The sequence below is a fragment of the Oncorhynchus tshawytscha genome, linkage group LG06 (assembly GCF_018296145.1).
Source record: "Oncorhynchus tshawytscha isolate Ot180627B linkage group LG06, Otsh_v2.0, whole genome shotgun sequence".
Taxonomy (NCBI): domain Eukaryota; kingdom Metazoa; phylum Chordata; class Actinopteri; order Salmoniformes; family Salmonidae; genus Oncorhynchus; species Oncorhynchus tshawytscha.
This window is the reverse complement of record NC_056434.1, coordinates 34802394-34827960: the sequence shown is the minus strand read 5'-3', so window position 1 is coordinate 34827960 and position 25567 is coordinate 34802394. Positions and strand designations below refer to the sequence as shown.

The 25567-nt window shown below is 45.8% G+C and overlaps 1 protein-coding gene across 1 annotated transcript in view; it reads right to left on the bottom strand.

The window, feature by feature from the left end:
* Positions 1 to 5392: 5392 nt before the first annotated feature.
* Positions 5393 to 25567, bottom strand: part of LOC112245254 (SH3 and multiple ankyrin repeat domains protein 3) — an 81473-nt gene continuing 61298 nt past the window's right edge. The window contains exons 5-13 of the mRNA XM_042323214.1: positions 21962 to 22086; positions 21683 to 21818; positions 18721 to 18801; positions 18436 to 18459; positions 17674 to 17804; positions 17300 to 17405; positions 16636 to 17180; positions 14418 to 16522; positions 5393 to 6813 (exon numbers count right to left, since the gene is read on the bottom strand). Of these exons, the coding sequence (XP_042179148.1) occupies positions 6255 to 6813; positions 14418 to 16522; positions 16636 to 17180; positions 17300 to 17405; positions 17674 to 17804; positions 18436 to 18459; positions 18721 to 18801; positions 21683 to 21818; positions 21962 to 22086 (3812 nt within the window). The 3' untranslated portion in view covers positions 5393 to 6254. The remainder of the gene's footprint in view (positions 6814 to 14417; positions 16523 to 16635; positions 17181 to 17299; positions 17406 to 17673; positions 17805 to 18435; positions 18460 to 18720; positions 18802 to 21682; positions 21819 to 21961; positions 22087 to 25567) is intronic.

Here is a 25567-nt window from a genome sequence, read left to right as displayed (position 1 = left end):
CCTAAAAAACTCAAAGTCTGAAAAGGGAAAAGGGAGCAAAGAGTGTGTAACAGGATGAAACGCAGAGCAGAGAGTGTGTCTCAGGATGAAACATGGAGCAGAGAGTGTGTAACAGGATGAAACGCGGAGCAGAGAGTGTGTAACAGGTTGAAACACAGAGCAGAGAGTGTGTAACAGGATGAAACACGGAGCAGAGTGTGTAACAGGTTGAAACACGGAGCAGAGAGTGTGTAACAGGATGAAACGTGGAGCAGAGAGTGTGTAACAGGTTGAAACACGGAGCAGAGAGTGCCAGTGCACCTCGTCATGAGGAGAGTCATAGGGAGGTGTTGTAGGGCAGATGGTAACACTGTAATTGTCTGTGTCTATGTCTCCAATTGAACCACAGCCCAAACCACACACAATGCCCAAGGCAGACAGGGTCTCTGACACACAGACAGGGGCTATACAGGAACAGACAGAATGTAAAGAAGATTAAACTGTATCGCTTTCAGCACCCCAGTATTGTTTTGATCTCTCTCTTTCTCTCTCTCTCTCTCTCTCTCTCTCTCTCTCTCTCTCTCTCTCTCTCTCTCTCTCTCTCTCTCTCTCTCTCTCTCTCTCTCTCTCTCTCTCATCAATGAATAGATATCAAAGGGTCCTATAATGATTACAGATTTGGAGTTCAGTCTGTGTCTCTGTTTGTGCAAATGTGTGTGTGCACCACGTGTGAGTGTGTTTGTGTGTGTGAGACACAGCCACTGCCAGGAATCTCTGATGGTATTAAGGCTAAAGTGGACTCACTTCGAGGGTTTGAACTAGCGCACACACACATACATACACGCACCACACAGAGGAGAGGGGGGAGTGTACAGAGAGTCAGGGTGTTCCTCCCTTCACAGCCTGCATGCGCTGTAACGAATGGTGGCTGTATTGCTAGCACCGTGTTTTGTGCAAATCATCTCCTAGTTCAGAGTTCATAGAAAGAATACAATCTGATCACACATTTTTTCCTCAGTGATTAACTATGCATATATGCCAAACATTCATAAATAGATCTATATATTTTTTGATTTTCAAAAATGTATATGAAAACTATCATATATACATTGCTTTTGATTAATATAAAAAAGCAAATATTTGTATTTTGTTCATATTTACAGGGTGTATGTCATTTTGAGAGGTTTAAATATTTTAGTTTCTCTTTTTCTTGGTCACTCTGAAATTCAGATTAGGTGAGTGAATAGAAAAAGTTCTTAATGTCTTAATCCAATAGCTACAAAATCCACCCCTACATTATGGGGGGGCATAACAAATAAACACAAACCAACAATCAACTCTTACAATATGGAGGGGGGCATAACAAATAAACACAAACCAACAATCAACTCTTACAATATGGGAGGGGGGCATAACAAATAAACACAAACCAACAATCAACTCCTACATTATGGAGGGGGGGAATAACAAATAAACACAAACCAACAATCAACTCTTACATTATGGAGGGGGGGCATAACAAATACACACAAACCAACAATCAACTCTTACATTATGGAGGGGGGGGGCATAACAAATAAACACAAACCAACCATCAACTCTTATATTATGGATGGGGGGGCATAACAAATAAACACAAACCAACAATCAACTCTTACATTATGGAGGGGGCATAACAAATAAACATAAACCAACAATAAACATAAACCAACAATCAACTCTTACATTATGGAGGGGCATAACAAATAAACACAAACCAACAATCAACTCAAATTACAATATGGATGGGGGGGGGCGTAACAAATAAACACAAACCAACTCTTACTTTATGGAGGTGCATAACAAATGAACACAAACCAACTCTTACATTAGGGAGGGGAGGGGCATAACAAATAAACACAAACCAACTCTTACATTAGGGAGGGGGGCATAACAAATAAACACAAACCAACTCTTACATTAGGGAGGAGGGGGCATAACAAATAAACACAAACCAACAATCAACTCTTACAATATGGAGGGGGAAGCATAACAAATAAACACAAACCAACTCTTACATTAGGGAGGGGGGCCTAACAAATAAACACAAACCAACAATCAACTCTTACATTATGGAGGGGGGGGCATACCAAATAAACACAAACCAACTCTTACATTATGGAGGGGCATAACAAATAAACACAAACCAACAATCAACTCTTACATTATGGATGGGGGCATAACAAATAAACACAAACCAACAATCAACTCTTACAATAGGGAGGGGGGGGCATAACAAATAAACACAAACCAACAATCAACTCTTACATTATGAGGGGGGGCATAACAAATAAACACAAACCAACAATCAACTCTTACAATATGGAGGGGGGCATAACAAATAAACACAAACCAACAATCAACTCTTACAATATGGAGGGGGGGATAACGAATAAACACAAACCAACATTCAACTCTTACATTATGGAGGGGGCATAACAAATAAACACAAACCAACAATCAACTCTTACAATATGGAGGGGGGCATAACAAATAAACACAAACCAACAATCAACTCTTACAATATGGAGGGGGGCATAACAAATAAACACAAACCAACTCTTACATTAGGGAGGGGGGCATAACAAATAAACACAAACCAACTCTTACATTATGGAGGGGCATAACAAATAAACACAAACCAACAATCAACTCTTACAATATGGAGGGGGCATAACAAATAAACACAAACCAACTCTTACATTAGGGAGGGGGGCATAACAAATAAACACAAACCAACTCTTACATTATGGAGGGGCATAACAAATAAACACAAACCAACAATCAACTCTTACAATATGGAGGGGGCATAACAAATAAACACAAACCAACTCTTACATTAGGGAGGGGGGGGCATAACAAATAAACACAAACCAACTCTTACATTATGGAGGGGGGCATAACAAATAAACACACACCAACTCTTACACTATGGAGGGGCATAACAAATAAACACAAACCAACAATCAACTCTTACATTATGGATGGGGGGGCATAACAAATAAACACAAACCAACAATCAACTCTTACAATATGAGGGGGGAATAACAAATAAACACAAACCAACAATCAACTCTTACATTATGGAGGGGGGCATAACAAATAAACACCAACCAACAATCAACTCTTACAATATGGAGGGGGCATAACAAATAAACACAAACCAACAATCAACTCTTACAATATGGAGGGGGGAATAACAAATAAACACAAACCAACAATCAACTCTTACATTATGGAGGGGGGGGATAACAAATAAACACAAACCAACAATCAACTCTTACAATATGGAGGGGGGCATAACAAATAAACACAAACCAACAATCAACTCTTACAATATGGGGGGGAATAACAAATAAACACAAACCAACAATCAACTCTTACAATATGGAGGGGGCATAACAAATAAACACAAACCAACAATCAACTCTTACAATATGGGGGGGGAATAACAAATAAACACAAACCAACAATCAACTCTTACAATATGGAGGGGGGCATAACAAATAAACACAAACCAACAATCAACTCTTACAATATGGAGGAGGGGGCATAACAAATAAACACAAACCAACAATCAACTCTTACGTTATGGAGGGGGGCATATCAAATAAACACAAACCAACAATCAACTCTTACATTAGGGAGGGGGGCATAACAAATAAACACAAACCAACAATCAACTCTTACATTAGGGAGGGGGGAAATAACAAATAAACACAAACCAACAATCAACCCCACACAAAAGCCTAAATGAGTCAGACGGTATTGTAGTGGCCCAAAATATATCCTTTTCCTTAAATAGTGCCACAAAATGTAAAATGGAGGGCACTATAGGGATATGGGTGTCATTTAGAACACCCCGCATGTCTCCAGAATCAGGAGTGAGATCGTCTGAGAGGTCCAATGTGAGACAGTGAGCGTTATCCCTACAACCTTGACACAACTTTGAATTTACCACCTGCTAAATGGATACAAAGGAACGTTTCACAGAGATAGATTGCCAAGAATCTTAACTGAGCATAAAGGTTTCAGTGCTACTGTTGACTAGTTAAGGTTTTAGTGGTAGTAGAGCCCACCTGGGTCATGTTCAGGGGAGTCCAATGTTAAACCTCAATGTAGATAGTCATGTATTATAGAGAACAGACATGCTTCACTGTTGAGAAACCTATACTACATATTCTTTACCTACAAAAGCAAAAAATCTACTTGTATAACAGGAAATCATGTTTGCTCTTTATAAGACGTTCATGACTGTTGTACCATGTCAGGTCTATTTGCTGCTATTGGACCAGGTCTCTCTTGGAAAAGAGATGTCATCTCAAGGAGAAAAAAACCTGTATAAATAAAGGTCAAATAAATCAAATGAAATAAACATGCGGTATTCAGAATGTTGCTCCCTCTTAAGAGCACCCTGTTGTTCTCCCGTTGTGTTGTTGTGTGTATGGATGACCACTCACTGTCTCTAACCATTGAGAGAAGCTATTCACATTACAATTGTTGATTTCTTAAGACATCTCGTTCTATAACCCAAACCATGGTCTCAGATGTAGATAATGATGCTACCGGTCTTAGGTTGGATGAGGATTGTGTCTGTGTCTGTGTGTGAATCTAAGTGTGTTATTTGTTTGACCAGGTGAATGTTCATGTGTGTACAGTAGATATAGATGTAAGATCTTCATTTGGGCCAGTTTGCTACAGCAGGAAAATAATCCTGCAGCAACAGGAAATGTGAATTATTATTATATTATAATTAATGGACATTTTTTGGTAGGGGTTGATACAAAATCAAGTCTGACATTTCAAAGTGTAAATTACAAACTTCAGAAGCCTACAAGCACTACAAGTGCAGGAAAGTTGCAGGAAAGTTCTTCTGCAACAGGCTGATAATTAAGACTCTATCTGTGTATATCTACATCTGAGTATGTGTTGAGGTCACTGGGTTTAAACTGGGGTCAACTGTGGTTTCACACCCCTCACTGTGTGGGATACCCTTCAGCATGACGGAAGACCGCAAGAAAAGAAGCGGAAACGAAAACACAACCTTCTGTTCAAGACGACGTGATGCAACTTCTCATGCTACTGTTCAGGAAAGAGTGACCATAGAAGGACAGTTCATCAATAGCGTGTTGTATATTGAATATGTATAGTTTTAGTAAAGTTGTATATTTTATGAAAAAAAAATCATTATATATCTATATACTTTTTTTCAAATATATATATATAATTGGTAAAAACAAGTAAATTGTTGGTGGAATAAATTTTAAAGTCTTCTCTCTATACTCGGTCTAGAAGTAGGAGTCAGAGGCTCTGTATATAACGTATCTTTTTTTCAACGTTCTGTCGTCCCCCCCACCCCCCCTCAAAGCTATATTTAAATACATTTATATTATATATATTTCTAATATTCCCTTTGGAAACCCAAAGCAAATGTTTTGATTATGAAAAAAGCCACTAGTGTTGGTTAAACATTCTCCAAATATAATAGATAGCACAGTCAGTCCGTGAGACAGTCCCAGGATAGATGAGTTCTCCCCACGTGGTCTCCAACACCAAACTCTGTCTCTGGGCACAAGTGTTAAACACAATGCCAGGCAGAGTGGAGAGAGGCCTGTGTCAGTACTGTATCAGTATGTCAGTTCTTTGTCAATACTTGGTCAGTACTGTATCAGTATGTCAGTTCTATGTCAATACTACATCAGTACTGCGTCTTTACTCCTGTGTTCAACGTAGCTGATCTCTGTAAGAATATTTTGAAAGGCAACTGAACTTTCCGTTTGGAACGAGATTCATCCTCCTCTTCTTCACACAAACTGGGGATCCTTCAGAGGCAAAATGAACAGGAGGGAAAGAGATGGAGGGACAGGGAGAAGAAGAACGGCACAGCGAAGGAAAGGTCTGTGGGATAGTTTAAAGTTGTGACTAAAGGAGCAACTCAAGCAGTCACAAATCAAATGTTCTAATCAGAGCTCATGCGAGATTCTGTTCTGCAAAGAGTTTATGTGCCTCTTTCAGAGGACTCATCTGATAGGCTGTGAGATGGGGGAGGGACGTCATAATTCAGTGCAGTGCTGAGAGCTGCATATGAACGCAATCACTGAAACTTTCAGACACATCAGAATAAAAATAAATGAAAAGCAGCGACCTAAAATGGAGTTTGTTTAAAACTGGGGTGGTCTATCCATTTTTCTCTCTCCCTCTTTCTTTCTTTCTCTCTCTCTCTCTCAGGGCAGGGGTCAGCTCTCCAGCAGCTGTTTGAGTGCTCGTTCGATGTTCATGCGGTGTCCCACCCGCGTCACCCCCAGCTCAGCAAAGTCGTCCTTGGTGAGTGCTGGCAGGTGCGAGCCCTCAATCTCATGCTCCTGAAAGCCGGCCCTGTGCTCCCCCAGGTGGATGCTCTCCAGCCAGTCTCCAACGTCATACTTGTTCCACAGGTGGAGGGGCTTCTGGTGGAAGGGCCTGAGGGCCAGGAGGGGCGAGCCCAGCCCAGGAGAGTGAGAGGGAGACGGGGAGCGGGACCGGGCGCTGGAGCTCCTCATAACAAAGCGCACTTCTTTGGGCTCATGGGGCAGGCTGAGGCTGGATGACTTGAGGATGGTGTGGGGCGGCATGGTGGGCGAAATGGGTAAGCCGAAGCCTGGGAGTCGACTTAGGGGGTCACCCCGATCTGGGGAGCCCGAGCCAGGGCTTGGGATTCGGCGTGTTATGGGGTAGCGGCTGCCGGGCCGGATGGTGTAGGAAGTGCCGTAGCTTCTCTGGGAAATGGTGTGGAGCTCTCCTAGACTGCTGAAAAGTCTGGAGGAGAGAGCGAAAGATTGAGAGAGAGAGAGAGAGAGAGAGAGAGAGAGAGAGAAGGAGAGGGTGTTTGGGAGGGAAAGAGGTTGAGAGGGATACAGAGAAAGCAAGCGCAATGAGATGTAGAGAAAGAAAAAGGCAAAGAGATATTAGAACAATGTCACAGTGTTTTTTATCTATAAAGCTTCACACAAGTAAAAAGAGCCATTTGATCTGTTGAGCCTTTGAAACATCAAGCCACTGAGGGGCTGCAGGTTTAGTGACCATTACTGAGAGCAAGCTAGTTAAAATCACAGCAAGATCAAAAGCTTCATTGTTTTCAACTACTCAGTTGGTTTGTGCATGGCTTAAAGGCCTTATACAAGATGGTCCAACCTTTCTTGGGGTCAGGAGAGAGGAACACTGCAGAAAACACAGTTGAATTGGAACACTAAGGAACTGGAACGTTACAGAACCGGAACATGGCAGAACATCTGACAGAGCAGAAATGGGTTCTATCTACCAATACCCTCTGTAGTCGCTTTCTCTGTTCTCTCTCGGTTCGATCTATCCAGTTGCTGGCATATGGTGTGCAAGAGAAACGCGAGCTGCATACTGTCTAGCTAGTGGAAGATGATCAAGCAACACTTGGTGGATCCAGCTCATTCTGACAGAGCAATCACTGAGAGTATCTGCTCATCAATCTCTTTCTATCCCTCACTCCCTTTCTCCCTTTCCCTCTCTCCTTCATAAATTACTTTAGTGAAACTTAATTCTGTCTTATTGCCAATCAAGTTGTCCACTCCGACATAGAGCCCTAATCAGCATTTCCCTGGCTCCCATCGCTCAGTTTCTCTGATGTCCATTCTAAACCTCACAGACGGGGACCAGGAAACTGGTGCAGTTTCACCAATGGCCATTCTTGGTCCGCAAAAACACTACAGTGGATACTGAATACTGCAGTACTTACTCTAGTGTTGCGGACATGATTGCAGTACACTGTCGTATGTACAGTTTACTATAGAATAAATACTGTAGTAATTTTTTTGTTGTAGTATATAGTATAGTATTTACTGTAGTGTCTTTGCAGACTGTAATATACTGTAATATTTACTGTAGTTAGTTTGCAGACATTACTGTAGTATTTACTACAGTATTTAAGTGTTTTTGTTTTATTATCTTCGACATAGCAGTGGTGGCTATCTCCTTTAGGAAAACTACTGGACAAAATACTCAAAGAGCAAATGTTCCATAACCTGTAGGTAGGTAGGACTGAGGTCTGAACAGATAGTTCAGAGCTTCTGCTCTTTTCTATATTATGAAGGGAACATTATCATTTCTCACTTATGGGTTTCTCACTGGGTGGCACGAATTGAGATATGCAAATGAAATACTGGAGCACATACTATAATAATTGCTCTATTGTTTTTGCAGACATTACTGTAGTATTTACTGTAGTGTTTTTGTGGTCTGTACTATATTATTCTACATGATCGAAGGATACTAGAGTGTGTAGTATAGTATTCTACTGTATACTACAGTTCACTACATAATTCTATAGCAAGTACTATAGTATTCTATAGTAAACTGTAGTATTTTTCACGTGGGCATGTCTTTTCTCTACTCATTCGGCAGGCCCAGAGAACAGGTTACTCTGGCGAATGGTGCTTTTTTAATAAAGTCATGTCAAAGCGGAATCAATGTCTGCGAGATCAAATAATGATTTATTTTTATGCCTCAATAAATACAGCTCTGATTTGAAGCTATGAGGGTATGTGGTGGAGGGGGTTTATGGTTCTGTCCTGTCAGAGGAACATAATACAAGCCTACTGTAAACACCAACAAATGCCAGGGTTAAAGGATAATTGTTCAAAACCTGGCCATGTCTTTGACCGCACACACAAGCATGCACACAAATAAAAGCAGTGAACATGATTTCCTTGTGTCAGCATATTTTGGGTCCAAAAAGCTGACCATGCATGTAGTAAGAGTATGGGTCATGTCTTTATAGCTCTACAGGAGAAACAGGTGGGACTCTGTATGGGAGAAACATGGTCTGCTCTGTGGGTAAGAAAGGAGAGAGCTATGGAAGCTACAACACTAGCTCAGTCCTCACACTGCAAACTACCGTATTTATACCATATCCCAGTGCTTTCCCTGAGTCTCACTCCGGACTGTACCCTGTGTACACAGTTAGATCACTTTAGATAGTAATGGTTTGATTATTTGTCTGTATTTGACACAGATAAAGCACCGTACAGTGTGAGACCTGAGGGCTTTGAGGTGAAGAACAGCCAGAACCACAGGAATGACTGGAGAGACTAAGGGGTTAAGGGGAGGGAGGGGTGGAGAGGTGAAGAACAGCCAATACCGCAGGAATGACTGGAGAGACTAAGGGGTTAAGGGGAGGGAGGGGTGAAGAGGTGAAGAACAGCCAATACCGCAGGAATGACTGGAGAGAGTGAGGGGTTAAGGGGAGGGAGGGGTGGAGAGGTGAAGAACAGCCAATACCGCAGGAATGACTGGAGAGAGTGAGGGGTTAAGGGGAGGGAGGGGTGGAGAGGTGGAGAACAGTCAACACAGTAGGAATTCATGTAAAGAGTGAGGGGTTAGAGGGAGGGAGGGGTGGAGAGGAGGCGTGGTGGAAGAGTTTAGGGGGAAATGGAGAAGTAGGTTGGTTTTGGGGACAGGCAGGGAGGTGTGTGGGAGTGGTGGAGGACAGGGTGGTGTTTTCAGTGAGTACCAACATCCATGTGTACTTGCGATAGCGTGTGCATTTGTGTATGTCTTTGTGTGTGTGTTGGGAGAGTGCTGTGTGGTATGGGTTTAGGAGGTGAGACGGTTGGTAGCTACAGAGATGGGCGGAGTGAGATGACATGAGCTCCATGCGCACTTACACGGTCGTCTTGCCCTCCTGGGCGTACAGTCAGTTCTAGACCAATCAGATCAGAGCAGCGGGGCGGAACATGCAAGGTGAGCAGAGAGAGAGCAATGGGAGAGAATGTTAGCATCAGTCCATGAGACATAGCCTGCTAGCCACACCTGGCTTTGCTTTAGACAACTCCTCTGGCCATGTCAAGCCAATGTATGTGTTTGTGTTAGTATGTGTGGATGAATGGTGCCCGTGTTTGTGGGTGTGTGGTTGTGTTTATGTGTTTTTGACATGACAACGACAGCAGAGTTGAGGAAATCAGAACCAGATGAGTCCAGCAGGCCACATGAGAGAGAAATGAGCACACTATTCACATCTCAAACACTGAATAAAAGGATAAAGAATACAAACCAATAGAAAAAACAACAAAATAAAACAATGAGGAACAGGATGAATGGCAAGAGTCTCCTGACTCTGTGTGTTTGTGAGTTTAAACTCAGATTATGGAGACTCATAGTATTGTATAGTAGAGTTAAGCAATAAGGCCAGATTAGCCAATATACCACGGCGAAGGGCTGTTCTTAGGCACGACGCAACGTGGAATTGATACAGTCCTTAGCCGTGGTATATTGGCTATATACCACAAACCCCTGAGGTGCCTTATTGCTATTATAAACTGGTTACCAACATAATTAGAGCAGTAAAAATACATGTTTTGTCATACCCGTGGTCAGCCAATCAGAATTCAGGGCTGGAACCACCCAGTTTATAATAGAGTGTATACTATAGTGTGTGATGACTCGTCAGTGGACAAATGAAATCCCCAACACAATCACTGATATCAAACAGAAACATATGTAACTTAAATAAAAGATCAGAGAAGAACAGGAGACCAAAGAGCCCAACTCAAACAAATGACAACCAGGATTTTCTGAACCAGCCAAAGCTATGACAACATAGCATGAGTGGACATTATTGAATAGATGAATGAATGGTACATATAGCACCTTTGGCAGCATGGATACATTTGAATGAGACAGACATGGACTGGTGATAAATGTATGGAGCGACACCGAGTGAGTGTACACATCACAGAAATCAAGCAAATGAGTTCTGCAATTGTGTGAAGTGGGTGAAAAAGAGAGGGAGGAAGAGAGAGAGAATAACGATGTGCATAATTTGAGCTTTTCCTTCATTTAAACTGAACAGAAAGAAAGTCTGTAGAAATAGAAGTATCAGATGACGTTGGGGGCGGGACGATGCAGGGAGGTTGATTTTGACTGGATACGGTCAAGATTAGTCAAATGAACTGAGACGGAGGAGTGGGCCAATCAGAACACTCTGTCACATGACACATATGACATCACGCTATCCTCTGACATCACAGGGAATGTAGGTAATGTCAGAGTCCAGCTCTGGGACTGGTTGAGTTGACGGGATGTGATACTTACTTCAAACACATGGTGAAATATCTAACTAACACATTTGCTTTGCTGGTACGCTACATGAATAACCATAACTACTCTATAGAATGCTATAATAGTAGTGTCCCTCAGCACCTTATCTGAGAACATTGCTGAGCTTCATGGAGAGAGAGTTGAGGCGAGCTCGCAGGCCGCCACTACTGTTCCTATCCACAACCAGGTCAGGGTGGTACTGGTGGTCATAATTGGTCCTCCTGCTCAGTAGACAAACAAAGGCATCAGGTCTGCATCTCAATAGTCCTAAAACCACTTCCTTTCTTCACCTTGCCTTCCTCTTCCCTTCTTTACTTCATAGTCACCGCATCATATCAAAGAACTGGACAGGTGAAAGCGAATTCCAAGAAGCCATCGCCTATGTTGTGCTCACCTGTTCAGATCAATTCAATACAGATGAAGGAGAGGTGGTGAGGAGAGGAAGGCATTTTAGACTATTGAGATACATCTGAAGACTCCTGAAAGAAGACTATTGCTGCTAATAAGGTTGGTTAACTGAGCCTTACACTAACTACATCTAAGCTATTTGATACTGTATAACCACTATCACCTACATACATCATAAACAATCATGATCAACATAAGATCTAATATACTAAAATAAGTAAGACCAAACTAGTAAAAACAACGAATGCACAGTATTTCAACAGCAGGCAACGTTTCATCCCACTGTAACTCTGCTGATGTGCTTGAGCTTGAAGTTGATTTGTCAGGTGAGGGGAGGGGGCAGGATCATTCATTTAGCCCAATCTCTCCGAACGTTAAAGGGATAGTTCACTCCAAAAATATATCAGATGTTTTTATACCTAAAAAGTTGAGCTAAAAGTCATGTAGTTTATGCCATTTATGTAGATGATATTGTGTAGATGATGTTATATATGTGCAGATCCTGCTATTGTATATGCATTAGGAGAAGTCTGCAGTCTCGCGTATATTTGGTATCTGACAGACTAAGGTTTTTGGGTTGTACTATCCCTGTAAGCAGCCAGCAGACCATAGTGGAAGGAGGGAGTGAACATGGGACCTGGCAAAGATGAGAGAGATGAAAGCAATCTAAAGGAGGGAGTTGAGGTACTGTATATGTTAACCCTAACCACAGATCTAGGATCAGATGAACCTAGCCCCAACCCGAATTTAAAGCTGGAATCCTTAATGGTGACACTGCCAAGTCTGTTTGTGATATTACAACAACGAAGAAATTACTGCAAACAACGAACACTGTTTTATTGCCTCAGATATCATGGTGATAGAACAGCAGAACTAGTACTGCAATTGATTATAGCACGTTGCGCGGCGCTCCTCACCTCCGCCTGTCAGCAACCCAAAATATAACACTGACAGTGGGACAGACACTGGTGCTGTTTCCCCTACTGCAGAACATTAACATTAAACACAGAACATTAAAACATTTTGGTGTTAAAAAAACGAATTGATCCTTTATCAGTGGTTAGAAGCAACTTTTACCCACTCCAGCTGAGCATTGCACGTAGGAGAGAGGGAGGGTGTGTGTGTGTGTGGGGGGGGGCTGGCAGGGTCATAGGTCAGGGCCTAAAGGTCAGAGGTGAGAGTGTGTATGTGCGTGAGATGAGAAGAAGCATTCAGCAAGTGCATCCCTCCAGGCCCTGTGTTACCTTGTTTGCACCAACCGACCAACCCTGCACACATACGCACACACACATGCACACACACATGCACACACATGCACACACACCACACTGTTTTTTATTGAGTGAGATTTAGAGCTGATTTACTGACTAGATACAACAAAGGTGACTGTTGATAGCAGGCCAGTGCTGTCACCATGGAAACAGTTTGGAACTCAGCATGTTTCAGGTGGTCTATAATCTCTATACTGTATGGGATTACATCATCTAATTATTTCAGATGATCTGAAGTTTACTCAGTCTAGACCTAGAATTGTCAATGAAAGAATGTAATGTACATTGGAGAGAATCTTTAAAACTCAAATCAGTTACTGAATATATATATATATTACATTATAATGGTGGCGTGTCAGAGAGATCCAGTACTACATGCATACAGTACATAGGTTATACATGTATTATATTTGGAATTATAAACTGGGTGGTTTGAAGCCTGAGTGCTGATTGGCTAACAGCCGTGGTATATTGGCTGACAGGCATATACCACGGATATGACAAAACATGTATTTTTACTGCTCTAATTACATTGGCAACCAGTTTCTAATAGCAATAAGGCACAAGGGGGTTTATGGTATAAGGCCAATATACCACGGCTAATGGCTGTATCCAGGCACCCTGCGTTGCGTCGTGCTAAGAACAGCCCTTAGTCGTGGTTTATTGCCATATACCACAACCCTTGTGCCTTATTGCTTAATTATAACATTTAGTCATGTTTTATGGTCCTCTACAGGAAGTGATTAATTAGTTATTGTACGGTAAGCCTGATGTCTAATTTTATTGGTCGAAACGTCAGGAAGTGGATCATGCCAACAAGGTAACAACTGATGGCGGTTTGAGAAATAAAATAAACAAAATCGGTAAATGATTTCATTCCCATGGGGTTAGTTAATAGGCTGGTCAGGAAATGAAAATGCAATGAGTTTGGGTTTACCCTAGTGGCTATAAACTTAAAGTTTACTCCCATCCGTGTCCTTGTAACTTCTGTTGGAATACAAAGGACTTTCAGTAGAACAATGAAAGAACAAAAAAACGGAAAAAAACGAATCCTCCAAAAATGGTGTGTCGTACAATCACTCCATCGGTTCCACAGCTAAATGTCCAAGCGTAACCTCAACCCGAATCCTATTATCTATTATCTCACCTTTCTGTACCATCTCTGCTGTACCAGAGAGGAATGGGGATTGCTAATGAAAGGGCCTGTTTGCACTAGCATTGCTAAGGAAAGTTAATGCTAACATTGTAGCATTGGCTGGGCATGTCTTCTATCCTCAGTCTCTCTTACTTACTTACTTGCTGTGCAGGGGGTATGGTGGCAGTGGCATACTTTATAATGGGAGAGAGCAAACCATGCACAACAAGGCCAGCAGTGATAATTAGAATGTAATATTTACAGATGTTTTTTAATCCTTTTAACCTTTAAACTGAATATGAAGCTTTTTGAACAGCGGAGTGGATATGTGAAAGCTGTGTAGCCTAATGGAGCCTTGCTTTAATCCACCCAAGAGATTCTTAATTACTTAAAGGAAGGGAAAAAGGAATCTCAGAAGTACTTGAATAGGGCCTAAGATTGGTTTGGCCATGTTCAGTTAGCCTCCCTCTCTCCTGTCTTACCTGGCGCCTGTCACAGGGGACTTCCTCCCAGGGTCCAGCGATGCCCCCAGTGGCTCATCCTCCCCCAGAGACCTGGTATCCTTATTCAGCTGCTGCAGTCTGGAACTCAGTTCCCCAATCACCGATGGTTTGCCTCCCTCCTCACCCCCCATCCCTAGCCCCAACCCCCCTAGACTACCAAGACTCCCCATCCCTAACCCCACCCCGGGTCCTCGCGCCTCCATCTGGTCCCCCCACAGCTTGGACCTCCTCTGGAAGAGGTAGCGGGGCCTCCCAGGGCCTCCCACCAGACCAGATATAGAGCCTGACCCCAGGCCTCCAGACCCAAGGCCTCCATGCCCCAGCCCTGCCCCTCCTGCCGCTGCTGCAGCAAGAGCAGCTGCCTGCTGCTGGGATAACAGCTCGCTGTCAGAGCTCTGCTTTAGCAACGGGTCCCTGAAGGTTACCGGGCCTTTACTGCCTCCGATGTGGGATTTTAGCCTGGGCTTGGGAGGCACTGGTGGCTTGTCGAGCACAAAGGTCTGCCCGTCGGCATAGGAGGTATGTGTATCGGCGGGCTCACCACTCTCCGAGGACAGAGTGGACATGCTGGAGACGGTGGACACGGTGCTGGTGGTCTCCAGGTGGTGGTCTCGCTCTCTTTCACTGGAGCTGCGTGTGTCTGCCTCTTCCACACCAGAGTCTGCTGCTGAACCAGACTCAGCCAGCAGGGCTGGAGGATGGGGCTGGTCCGGGTCCGAGGGCTTCCCTGAGACGACTGCTCCTCCGGGGGAAGGCTGGAGAGGAGGGCCCTGAGGCTGGGTGGGGGACAGGCTGGGGGTTGGGGTGGTGGTGGAAGGGGTGAGGGGAGTAGGGGTGGTAGATGTTGTGGGGGAGGTGACGGATTTAGACTGGGGTACAGGGGTCCCCTGGGCTTGGGCTTGGGCTTGTTCCAGTGCTTGTGCCTTGGCCAACAACCCGTTGGCGAACTCATCCGGAGGTGGGAGCACCCCGATCTTCTTCAGCTCCTCTCTGGTCTCCTCATCACTTGAGGACAGCATGGCTGGAGGTAGGTTCACTGTGTAGGGCTCCACATCTTCCTCTGAACTGCCCTGGGCCAAGGTAGCCTGGGCTGGGCTGGAGGGGTGCTGGGCCTGGGGCTGGGCCTGGGGCTGAGAGGCAGAGGGGCTGGGCGATGGAACCCGACTGAGGGAGGGTTTACTGGGCTCGGTGGTTGTGGAGGTGGGGGTCTTCTCCAGCCCTGGTTCCAGCCCCACTGCCTGGCCGTTACTGGTGGCATGGACCATGATTAGTCCAGCCGTCTTCTGTTGGGATGTGTCCATGATACTGATCAACAAACTCTTCTTATCCTCCGTTCTCCTCTCCTCCTTCCTCTCCTCTACTCTTCCCTCCATCTCCTGGCGAAGCAAGGTGGGTGAGGATGCTCCCCACTGGGGTTTACCAGCCTGGGGCGACCCCGGACTCCCATCCCCATCCTGAGGCTCTTTGGTCTGGCTGTCGATGAAGAGCAAAGCCCCCTGACTTCCAGCCCCAGCCCCAGCCCTTTCCTGTTTAGTCCTGGGCTCAGGGCTGCTGGCGGGGGACTGGGTCTGGGAGGTAAGTGCCCGCTCTCTTGCGGCCAGCGCAAGAGCCAGGGGCGAGTTAGGATCCAGGGGCTTCCCTGTGAGTGGGTGGATGAAGGTAGTGCCACCAGGTGAGGGACGCAGTGCCAGGGCAGGGGGTGGCAGCTGGCCAAATTCTCTGCTGAGCAGGCGCTCATCGATGGAGCGAGATGTGGTGTAGGAGGGGGCCTCAGGGACAGACCCAGACCCCCCCTCCATGGTCCCCACCGACAGGAAGACTGTTGATTTCCTCCGTTCCTCTAGACGGCGCTCTCGGTCCTTCACAGCGCCGGCGATAGCGGCAGCGAACGGCCCTTTCCCCTGTAGCAGGGCCTCTCCCTGGAGACGCATACGCTCGCGCTCCACCATCAGCTGCTGCTGGTAGTAGTCGGCCCGGCTGGTGTGTGTGTGGCCGTGGGTGTGTGGGTGTCGACCTGAGGGGGAGGGCTCTCGGGAGTGGGCGGCAGCCAAGGCGATGCTGGCTCTCTCCTGAGCGTCCTCCACCTGGAGGGATAGAGATGACAAGAAATTAGAATCTTCAACTTCAAAACAAACTTTGTTCACTTGCTACAGTAACAGCTAATAATCAGAATAAAGAAATCAACAACTTAAGCGACCTGTAGCTGTTTCACCAGAGGGCTCTTCTTGCGCTGGGGCTTGGTGGGCGTGTACAACCCAATACTAAACTGGCCCACATTGGCGTACGGGTTGTCAATCACCCGTCCTTTCCTTTTAATTCGCTCGGGTGGTGTAGCAGAGGCAGAGGGGCGGGGGATGTCGGTGGGCTCCACGGGTAAGTGGGAGGAGTCTTGTAGAATAATCATTGACCTTGTCTTCTTCTGTCGTTCGAGATGGGAGGACTGGCGGTGCGATGGGTCGTAGGGCCGGTCCAGGTCCAGGGAGGAGGGCTTGAAGCTGGAACGACCTCCAGGATCATGACCTTGACCTTGACCCCTGGCAGGGGGAGGAGGGGGCAGAAGGAGGGGGAGGGCCAGTGTCCAGGTAGTAGAGGGAGGGGGAGGAGGGGGGGCAGTCTGGGGAGGGGGCGGGATAGAATGGGAGTGGGAGTGGGAGTGGTCTCGGAGGCTGTCAGTCATGGAAGAGCTCCGGGGGAAACGGTGTTCTCCAGCCAAAGCCGACAGTCGGTCCTCCTCAGTCGCACCTGGAGAGGTCAGAGGGCAAAGGACAGAGAGAGTTAGAATGTCTAAAGTAGTACAGAGATTATGCACTATAGTTGCCAAGTTATTGACTAGGTACTGTACTAAAGGTGAAAGGTGTTACCGAATGACTTGGTCCTGGACATCCCTCTAGGCAGCTGCATATGAGCCCTCTCTATCCCTGGGTGGAGCCCACCATGTAGTGCCATGCCCTGCCTCTCAAACAGCGACTGAAACACACACACAGACACACACACACTCACAAAAAGGTTTCAGACGCATTTTTTATACAAAACAGCATGTATGGTACATGAGTATGTGGGAGGGTATATACTGTATATGCTGATGTTATTCTGCAGCTTGTAGGTCTCTGTTCCAGAATGGCTGTGTGTGTGAATGTGTGTGTGTGTGTGTGTGTGTGTGTGTGTGCGTGCGTGGGAGAGAGAGAAAGAGTGTGCATCAATGTGTTTCTGCACACGTGTGTCTATGTGAACTCACACTGATCTCTGCTGATGTGATTCTCCTGCCTGTAGGTCTCTGTTTGACAGTAGCAGCTCTGTAGTCGGCCTCTGTGGGCTGGGAACGTAACGTCAAATGCTCCTGGGGCGCTAGCATCTCATCTAGCCTTTCTGTACAGGGATCACACGGACAACACAGTCTGAATAAAGCTACACAGCATGTACGGACCAAGATACTTTCTACATGACAAATTGTGAGTGTTTGCACACAATGCACAGCTCCTAGTCCCTGTCAGACATCTAGAAACTAGAAAATGTCACAACGCCACACAATATCAACACAACCATGCAGGTCTACACATGTTCAAATATATTTAGAATTGACAGTTACACCATGCACATAACACAACTAAAGACACCTTCACTATGTTGGATTAGAGCACAGGAGGTTGGTGGCACCTTAATTGGGGAGGACGGGCTTGTGGTAACGGCTAGAGCAGAATCAGTGGAATGGTATAACATCTATCAAACACATGGTTTGATGCCATTCCATTTGCGCCACTCAAGCCATCATTATGAGCCGTCTTCCCCTCAGCAGCCTCCACTGGATCAGAGGCACGGGGTACAGCGTCTGAGTCTATAATCTTTGTGAGCCTTAAGATTGAGGAGCAGGTTCTGACTGACTGACTCAGAGCTCAGTGCCCACGCCGTGCCGGTGCTTCATCCATATTGAATAGTGTGCCAGGCTGTGATGCTCAGAGAGGTCATGATGATGCCTCAACAGGTCTCCACTCAGACTCACCTCCTCTCCTCCTCCGGACGGAAGCTTGGGAAACGAGAGGACAGAAAATGTGGGTCAGGGTGTGTGTGTGTGTAAGAGAGAGTGAGTGAGTGAGTCAAAGAGAAAGGAAATATCAAAAGTTAAGAAGAAAGACAAGATTAAAGCATATTTTTATGAAAAAGGTGAAGTGAGAGAGAGAGAGAGAGAGAGAGACAGAGAGAGACAGAGTGGGGACAGAGAGAGACAGAGAGAGACAGAGTGGGGACATATGTGTGTGAATGTTTGCATCTGTATTCTCACACTCACCCAGTTCCTCCAGTTCGGCAGTCATGGACTTGGAGCGCAGCGTCAAGGTGGTGCTGGGGGCTCTTTTGGGTGGCGGGGGAGCTGTGGAGAAAAGGCAGGGTGAAGATGATGATGTTGAGGGTGAGGAGGAAGGCTCCTTGGCCCTGCTGCTCAGCGCCCTGCGAGTGTGGCCCAGCCGAACGCTCCATCCTGTCTTCACAGCCTTTCTCTGGTCAGCCTGCGGAAAGCTGGACGACTTATTCAGGCTGCGGGTAGACACACTCTTCTTCATCGTACCTCTCTCTTTCCCTCCGTCAAACACACAGACACACTCACACTCACCACCCCACTGAACACTTCGGTGGGGAGTACATTGTGCCATGCGGCCTTGGCAGAGGAAGAAGTTGTAGATCCCACAGCTCAGAAATCCCTTGATACACTACCAGCACACCACTCACAACAGTCCGAATACACACATCTCCTCTAACCTCCAAAAACCCGGAGGAACCTTGTAAAGCCTACTAACTATTACAAATCAGCTCACTATTAGTGCTGCACCAGTCCACAACCAATACCAAACACCTACATATTATTACTATACTATCCAGTCCACATCCAAATAACAGGAGAAAAGCTGACTGTTAACATGCTACAATACAATCCCTCAAAACAGATAGCCCATGCCATCACAGCGTCAACTACTACAGCGCAATACCTCCCGCTGTGCTACATCGCATGTGCAGCTACACATGATCACAGCTAAAATACACCGCTCAGCCTATGAAATCTATGCTACAGTCCGCCACCCAACACACTGTATCATCTGAACATGTTAAAATACAGGAGCATACCTCCCAGTCTCTGCACAATACAATACACCTCATTCAACATACTGTCAACCAGCCAGTCCCGTCTCAATGCACCACTGTGGAGAGCAACAACAGATCAGCAGAACATCTGGATGCCACCACAGCCTGGCTACGCTGCTACACTGAGCAGCTAGAAATCTGATCTAATCTAGTCCATACAGTATCACTTCATCACCGGTCAGCATATTCATGTAAAGTACAGAGAGTGAGAGAGAGCGCTAGAGAAAGTGTATTGCAATGCTTAATTCAAGCACGCAGCATTGTTGCTATGGTTACCATGGCGCTAGCAGGGTTTGACGCAGGGGCTTGTGTGTGAGAGAGATAGAGAAGGGGGGGGGATTGCGAGAGTGTGTGAGAGTGTCTGCAGAGTTACAAACTGCAGAGAAGGTCCCCTTGGAGCAGCCTGTTAGAGTATTGAACACAGCTTAGAACAGCTTAGAACATCACGGAATCACCAGGCAGAGCAAAGCCAGCTCAGCAGAACCCCATGGGGTTGTTGCATCTCTCAGATCTGTCTACCGTCTCTGCCCTGTCCATTGCCCCCTCTCATCCCCCAACACACATTGTACACGCCTGAGTCCTCTAGAGTGACGAGAGCATGTGGGGACTTCTTCATAACCAACTCATTTCTCCAGGAGGCTGCTGAGGGGAGGACGGTTCATAATAATGGCTGGAACGGAGCGAAATGAATGGCATCAAACGCATAGAAATCATGTGTTTAATGTTTTTGATACCATTCCACTTATTCAGCTCCAACCATTACCACGAGCCCGTCCTCCCCCAATTACGGTGCCACCAACCTCCTGTGCTATCAGCTCAGTATACTCAGGTTTAATATTGTTGTCACTGTATAGGATCAGATTAGTTCACTCACCTGCAAAAACATCACCAGAAGGAGAAATATTCCACATTTCTAGTCAAAAAAATAGAAGCTCTTGGAAAAAACAACATGCCGGATATACAAATCATCCTTAAAAAACAACATGCCGGATATACAAATCATCCTTAAAAAACAATATGGTGGATATGAAAATCATCGTTAAAAAACAATATGCTGGATATGAAAATCATCCTTAAAAAAGAATATGCTGGATATGAAAATCATCCTTAAAAAACAGCAAAAAACAGCAAAGCAGGTCTGTCATGGTCAGTTCCACATGGACCAGTGTACTGTTTCTAGTGACAGGAGGACTATATATTTGTAATGACTAGACGATTCACAGATCACCAATCACTGACTGACTACTCAAAGACCTCCATATCACAGCTACCACTCTGCTGCTCTCTTTCATTTATCTCTCTGTGTGTGTGTGTGTGTGTGTGTGTGTGTGTGTGTGTGTGTGTGTGTGTGTGTGTGTGTGTGTGTGTGTGTGTGTGTGTGTGTGTGTGTGTGTGTGTGTGGAGGAGCGGGGGGGGCGCACTAAGACAAATCTGCTATCTACTGTCCAGATGGAAGTAGGTCAGAGCTATCTGTCTCTCTCTCTCCCACCCAAGGAGACACACACAGAGACACACACAGAGACACACACACTTTCCCGAGGTTGTAGTAGCAGGAGTGAGTGGGAGATGTTTTGCAGAGAGATGATGAGATGCCGTTGACATGGAAACCACATGAATTTACAGTGTGGCAATGTGGTGAAATCACCTTGGTGACGGGAACATAGAGATCCTACTTCCATACATCTAGTGTCAACTGCCATTTCCATGACAACATACTAATACAGAAGCTGTCATTTAAGAATCAAATGGCTATGTGCTAAAGATCAAATACATGGAGCAGCTAATAATGGCACACTGGACTGGAGGAAGAAGAGATTACATCTGCAATGAGGGACAGGCAGTAGTGGATGTCCCACTTTTCACCCTGTCCACTCCAGAAGGAGGCTGCATACCATCACAGGAGGCTGCTGAGGAGAGAACAGCTCATAATGATGGTCCGGGACGGAGTCAATGGAATGGCATCAATAACCTGGAAACCACGTGTTTGATGTATTTGAAACCATTCCACTTATTCTGCTCCAGTCATTACCACAAGCCCGTTCTCCCCAATTTAGGTGCCACCAACCTCCTGTGATAGATACTCAAAATAGGATTCATGTAGACACATTGCTCACCTTTCTTGCGGACTACCTCCTCAGACTCAGGTTTGCGTGTGACAGAGACCACCTTCATCAGCAGGCTGTTGCCCCCCTGTCTAATCAGAGACACCACTTGCTTATGGCCCACCTTCACCACGTTCACCCCGTGCACCTGGAAGACACAAACCCGCACGCACACGCGGCACATATAAGGCACAAACACACACACACGCACACATGGCTGGAGGTCAGACAAAGAGCTGAGAGGCAGTGGCGGTAGTCCATGGGGTTGGAGAGTAGAGGGGATATGGTTACCTCTATGAGGAAGTCTCCTGTCCTAAGCCCTGCCCTCCAGGCCACTCCCTCCACATCGACAGACTCCAGGTACTGGAGGGCAGGGAATGCTGGTGTTGGGGTGAACTCCTCAATGGGTGTCTCAGCTGGGAACACAGAGAGAGGATGACTTGATTTAGATACAGAAATTGACAGATGTTTCAACACAAGAAACACACATCTCAGAATATTCCACAAGGTATAATCACTGAATCATGAGAGATACACTCCATGACCAAAACTATATGGACACCTACTCGTCGAACGTCTCATTCCAAAATCATGGGCATTAATATGGAGTTGGTCCCCCTTTTGCTGCTATAACAGCCTCCACTCTTCTGGGAAGGCTTTCCACTTTATATTGTAACTTTGCTGTGGAGACTTGCTTCCAATAAGCTACAAGAGCATTAGTGAGGTCGGGCACTGATGTTGGATGATTAGGCCTGGCTCACAGTCGGCGTTCCAATTCATCCCAAAGGTGTTCGATGGGGTTGAGGCCAGGGCCCTGTACAGGCCAGTCAAGTTCTTCCACACCGATCTCAACCAACCATTTCTGTAGGGACCTCGCTTGGTGCACAGGGGCATTGTCATGCTGAAACAGGAAAGGTCCTTCCCCAAACTGTTGCCACAAAGTTGGAAGCACAGAATCATCTAGAATGTCATTGTATGCTGTAGAATTAAGATTTCCCTTCACTGGAACTAAGGGGTCTAGTCCTAACCATGAAAAACAGCCCCAGACCATTATTCCTCCTCCACCAAACTGTACAGGCACTATGCATTGGGGCAGGTAGCGTTCTCCTGGCATCTGCCAAACCCAGATTCGTACATCGGACTTCTTTATGGTGAAGCATGATTAATCACTCCAGAGAACGAGTTTCCACTGCTCCAGAATCCAATGGTGGCGAGCTTTACACCACTCTAGCCAGTTCTTGGTATTGTTCATGGTGATCTTAGGCTTGTGTGCGGCTGCTCGGCCATGGAAACCCAACCAACAGTTCTTGTTCTGACGTTGCTTCCAGAGCAGTTTGGAACTCGGTAGTGAGCCGTTGTTGTTCTTAGATGTTTCCTCTTCACAATAACAGCATGTACATTTGACCAGGACAGCTTTAGCAGGGCAGAAATTTTGTTGGAAAAGTGGCTTCCCATGACGGTGCCATGTTGAAAGTCACTGAGCTTTTCTGTAAGGTCATTCTACTGCCAATGTTTGTTGATGCGATTGCATGGCTGTGCCCTCGATTGTATACACCTGTCAGCGACGGGTGTGGCTGAAATAGCCAAATCCACTCATTTGAAGGGGTCTCCACATAGATTTGTATATATAGTTTACATTCTGTCTTAAGAAAAACCCACACACATCTGCCATCTGAGTTACACACAGAGTAAGACACAAACAGCAGCAAGTGTGTGTGTGTTTATAATAGAGAGAGAGGTGAGGTGGACTCTACAGTGTGTTCTATAGTGTATTAGTAACAGTGAGAGGTGAGATGGACTCTACAGTGTGTTCTATAGTGTATTAGTAACAGTGAGAGGTGAGGTGGACTCTACAGTGTGTTCTATAGTGTATTGGTAACAGTGAGAGGTGAGGTGGACTCTACACTTCCGGCGCCGACAGAGATGGCCGCCTCGCTTCGCGTTCCTAGGAAACTATGCAGTTTTTTGTTTTTTTACGTGTTATTTCTTACACTAGTACCCCAGGTCATCTTAGGTTTCATTACATACAGCCAAGAAGAACTACTGAATATAAGATCAGCGTCAACTCACCATCAGTACGACCAAGAATATGTTTTTCGCGATGCGGATCCTGTGTTCTGCCTTACAACCAGTGTAACGGAGTGGATTACATGCAGCGACCCAAAAAACGACTCAGAAAAAGAGGGAAACGAAGCGGTCTTCTGGTCAGACTCCGGAGACGGGCACATCGTGCACCACTCCCTAGCATTCTTCTCGCCAATGTCCAGTCTCTTGACAACAAGGTTGATGAAATCCGAGCAAGGGTAGCATTCCAGAGGGACATCAGAGACGGCAACGTTCTCTGCTTCACGGAAACATGGCTAACCGGAGAGACGCTATCCAGCGGTGCAGCCAGCGGGTTTCTCCACGCATCGCGCCGACAGAAACGAACATCTTTCTGGTAAGAAGAGGGGCGGGGGCGTATGCCTTATGACTAACGTGACATGGTGTGATGACAGAAACATACAGGAACTCAAATCCTTCTGTTCACCTGATTTAGAATTCCTCACAATCAAATGTAGACCGCATTATCTACCAAGAGAATTCTCTTCGATTATAATCACAGCCGTATATATCCCCCCAAGCAGACACATCGATGGCTCTGAACAAACTTTATTTAACTCTCTGCAAACTGGAAACGATTTATCCGGAGGCTGCATTCATTGTAGCTGGGGATTTTAACAAGGCTAATCTGAAAACAAGACTCCTAAATTTTATCAGCATATCGATTGCGCAACCAGGGGTGGAAAGACCCTGGATCATTGTTACTCTAACTTCCGCGACGCATATAAGGCCCTGCCCCGCCCCCCCTTTCGGAAAAGCTGACCACGACTCCATTTTGTTGATCCCTGCCTACAGACAGAAACTAAAACAGAGGCTCCCACGCTGAGGTCTGTCCAACGCTGGTCCGACCAAGCTGACTCCACACTCCAAGACTGCTTCCATCACGTGGACTGGGAGATGTTTCGTATTGCATCAGACAACAACATTGACGAATACGCTGATTCGGTGTGCGAGTTCATTAGAACGTGCGTTGAAGATGTCGTTCCCATAGCAACGATTAAAACATTCCCTAACCAGAAACCTTGGATTGATGGCAGCATTCGTGTGAAACTGAAGGCACGAACCACTGCTTTTAATCAGGGCAAGGTGTCTGGTAACATGACTGAATACAAACAGTGCAGCTATTCCCTCTGCAAGGCTATCAAACAAGCTAAGCGCCAGTACAGAGACAAAGTAGAATCTCAATTCAACGGCTCAGACACAAGAGGCATGTGGCAGGGTCTACAGTCAATCACGGACTACAGGAAGAAACCCAGCCCAGTCACGGACCAGGATGTCTTGCTCCCAGGCAGACTAAATAACTTTTTGCCCGCTTTGAGGACAATACAGTGCCACTGACACGGCCTGCAACGAAAACATGCGGTCTCTCCTTCACTGCAGCCGAAGTGAGTAAGACACTTAAACGTGTTAACCCTCGCAAGGCTGCAGGCCCAGACGGCATCCCCAGCCGCGCCCTCAGAGCATGCGCAGACCAGCTGGCCGGTGTGTTTACGGACATATTCAATCAATCCCTATACCAGTCTGCTGTTCCCACATGCTTCAAGAGGGCCACCATTGTTCCTGTTCCCAAGAAAGCTAAGGTAACTGAGCTAACGACTACCGCCCCTTAGCACTCACATCCGTCATCATGAAGTGCTTTGAGAGACTAGTCAAGGACCATATCACCTCCACCCTACCTGACACCCTAGACCCACTCCAATTTGCTTACCGCCCAAATAGGTCCACAGACGATGCAATCTCAACCACACTGCACACTGCCCTAACCCATCTGGACAAGAGGAATACCTATGTGAG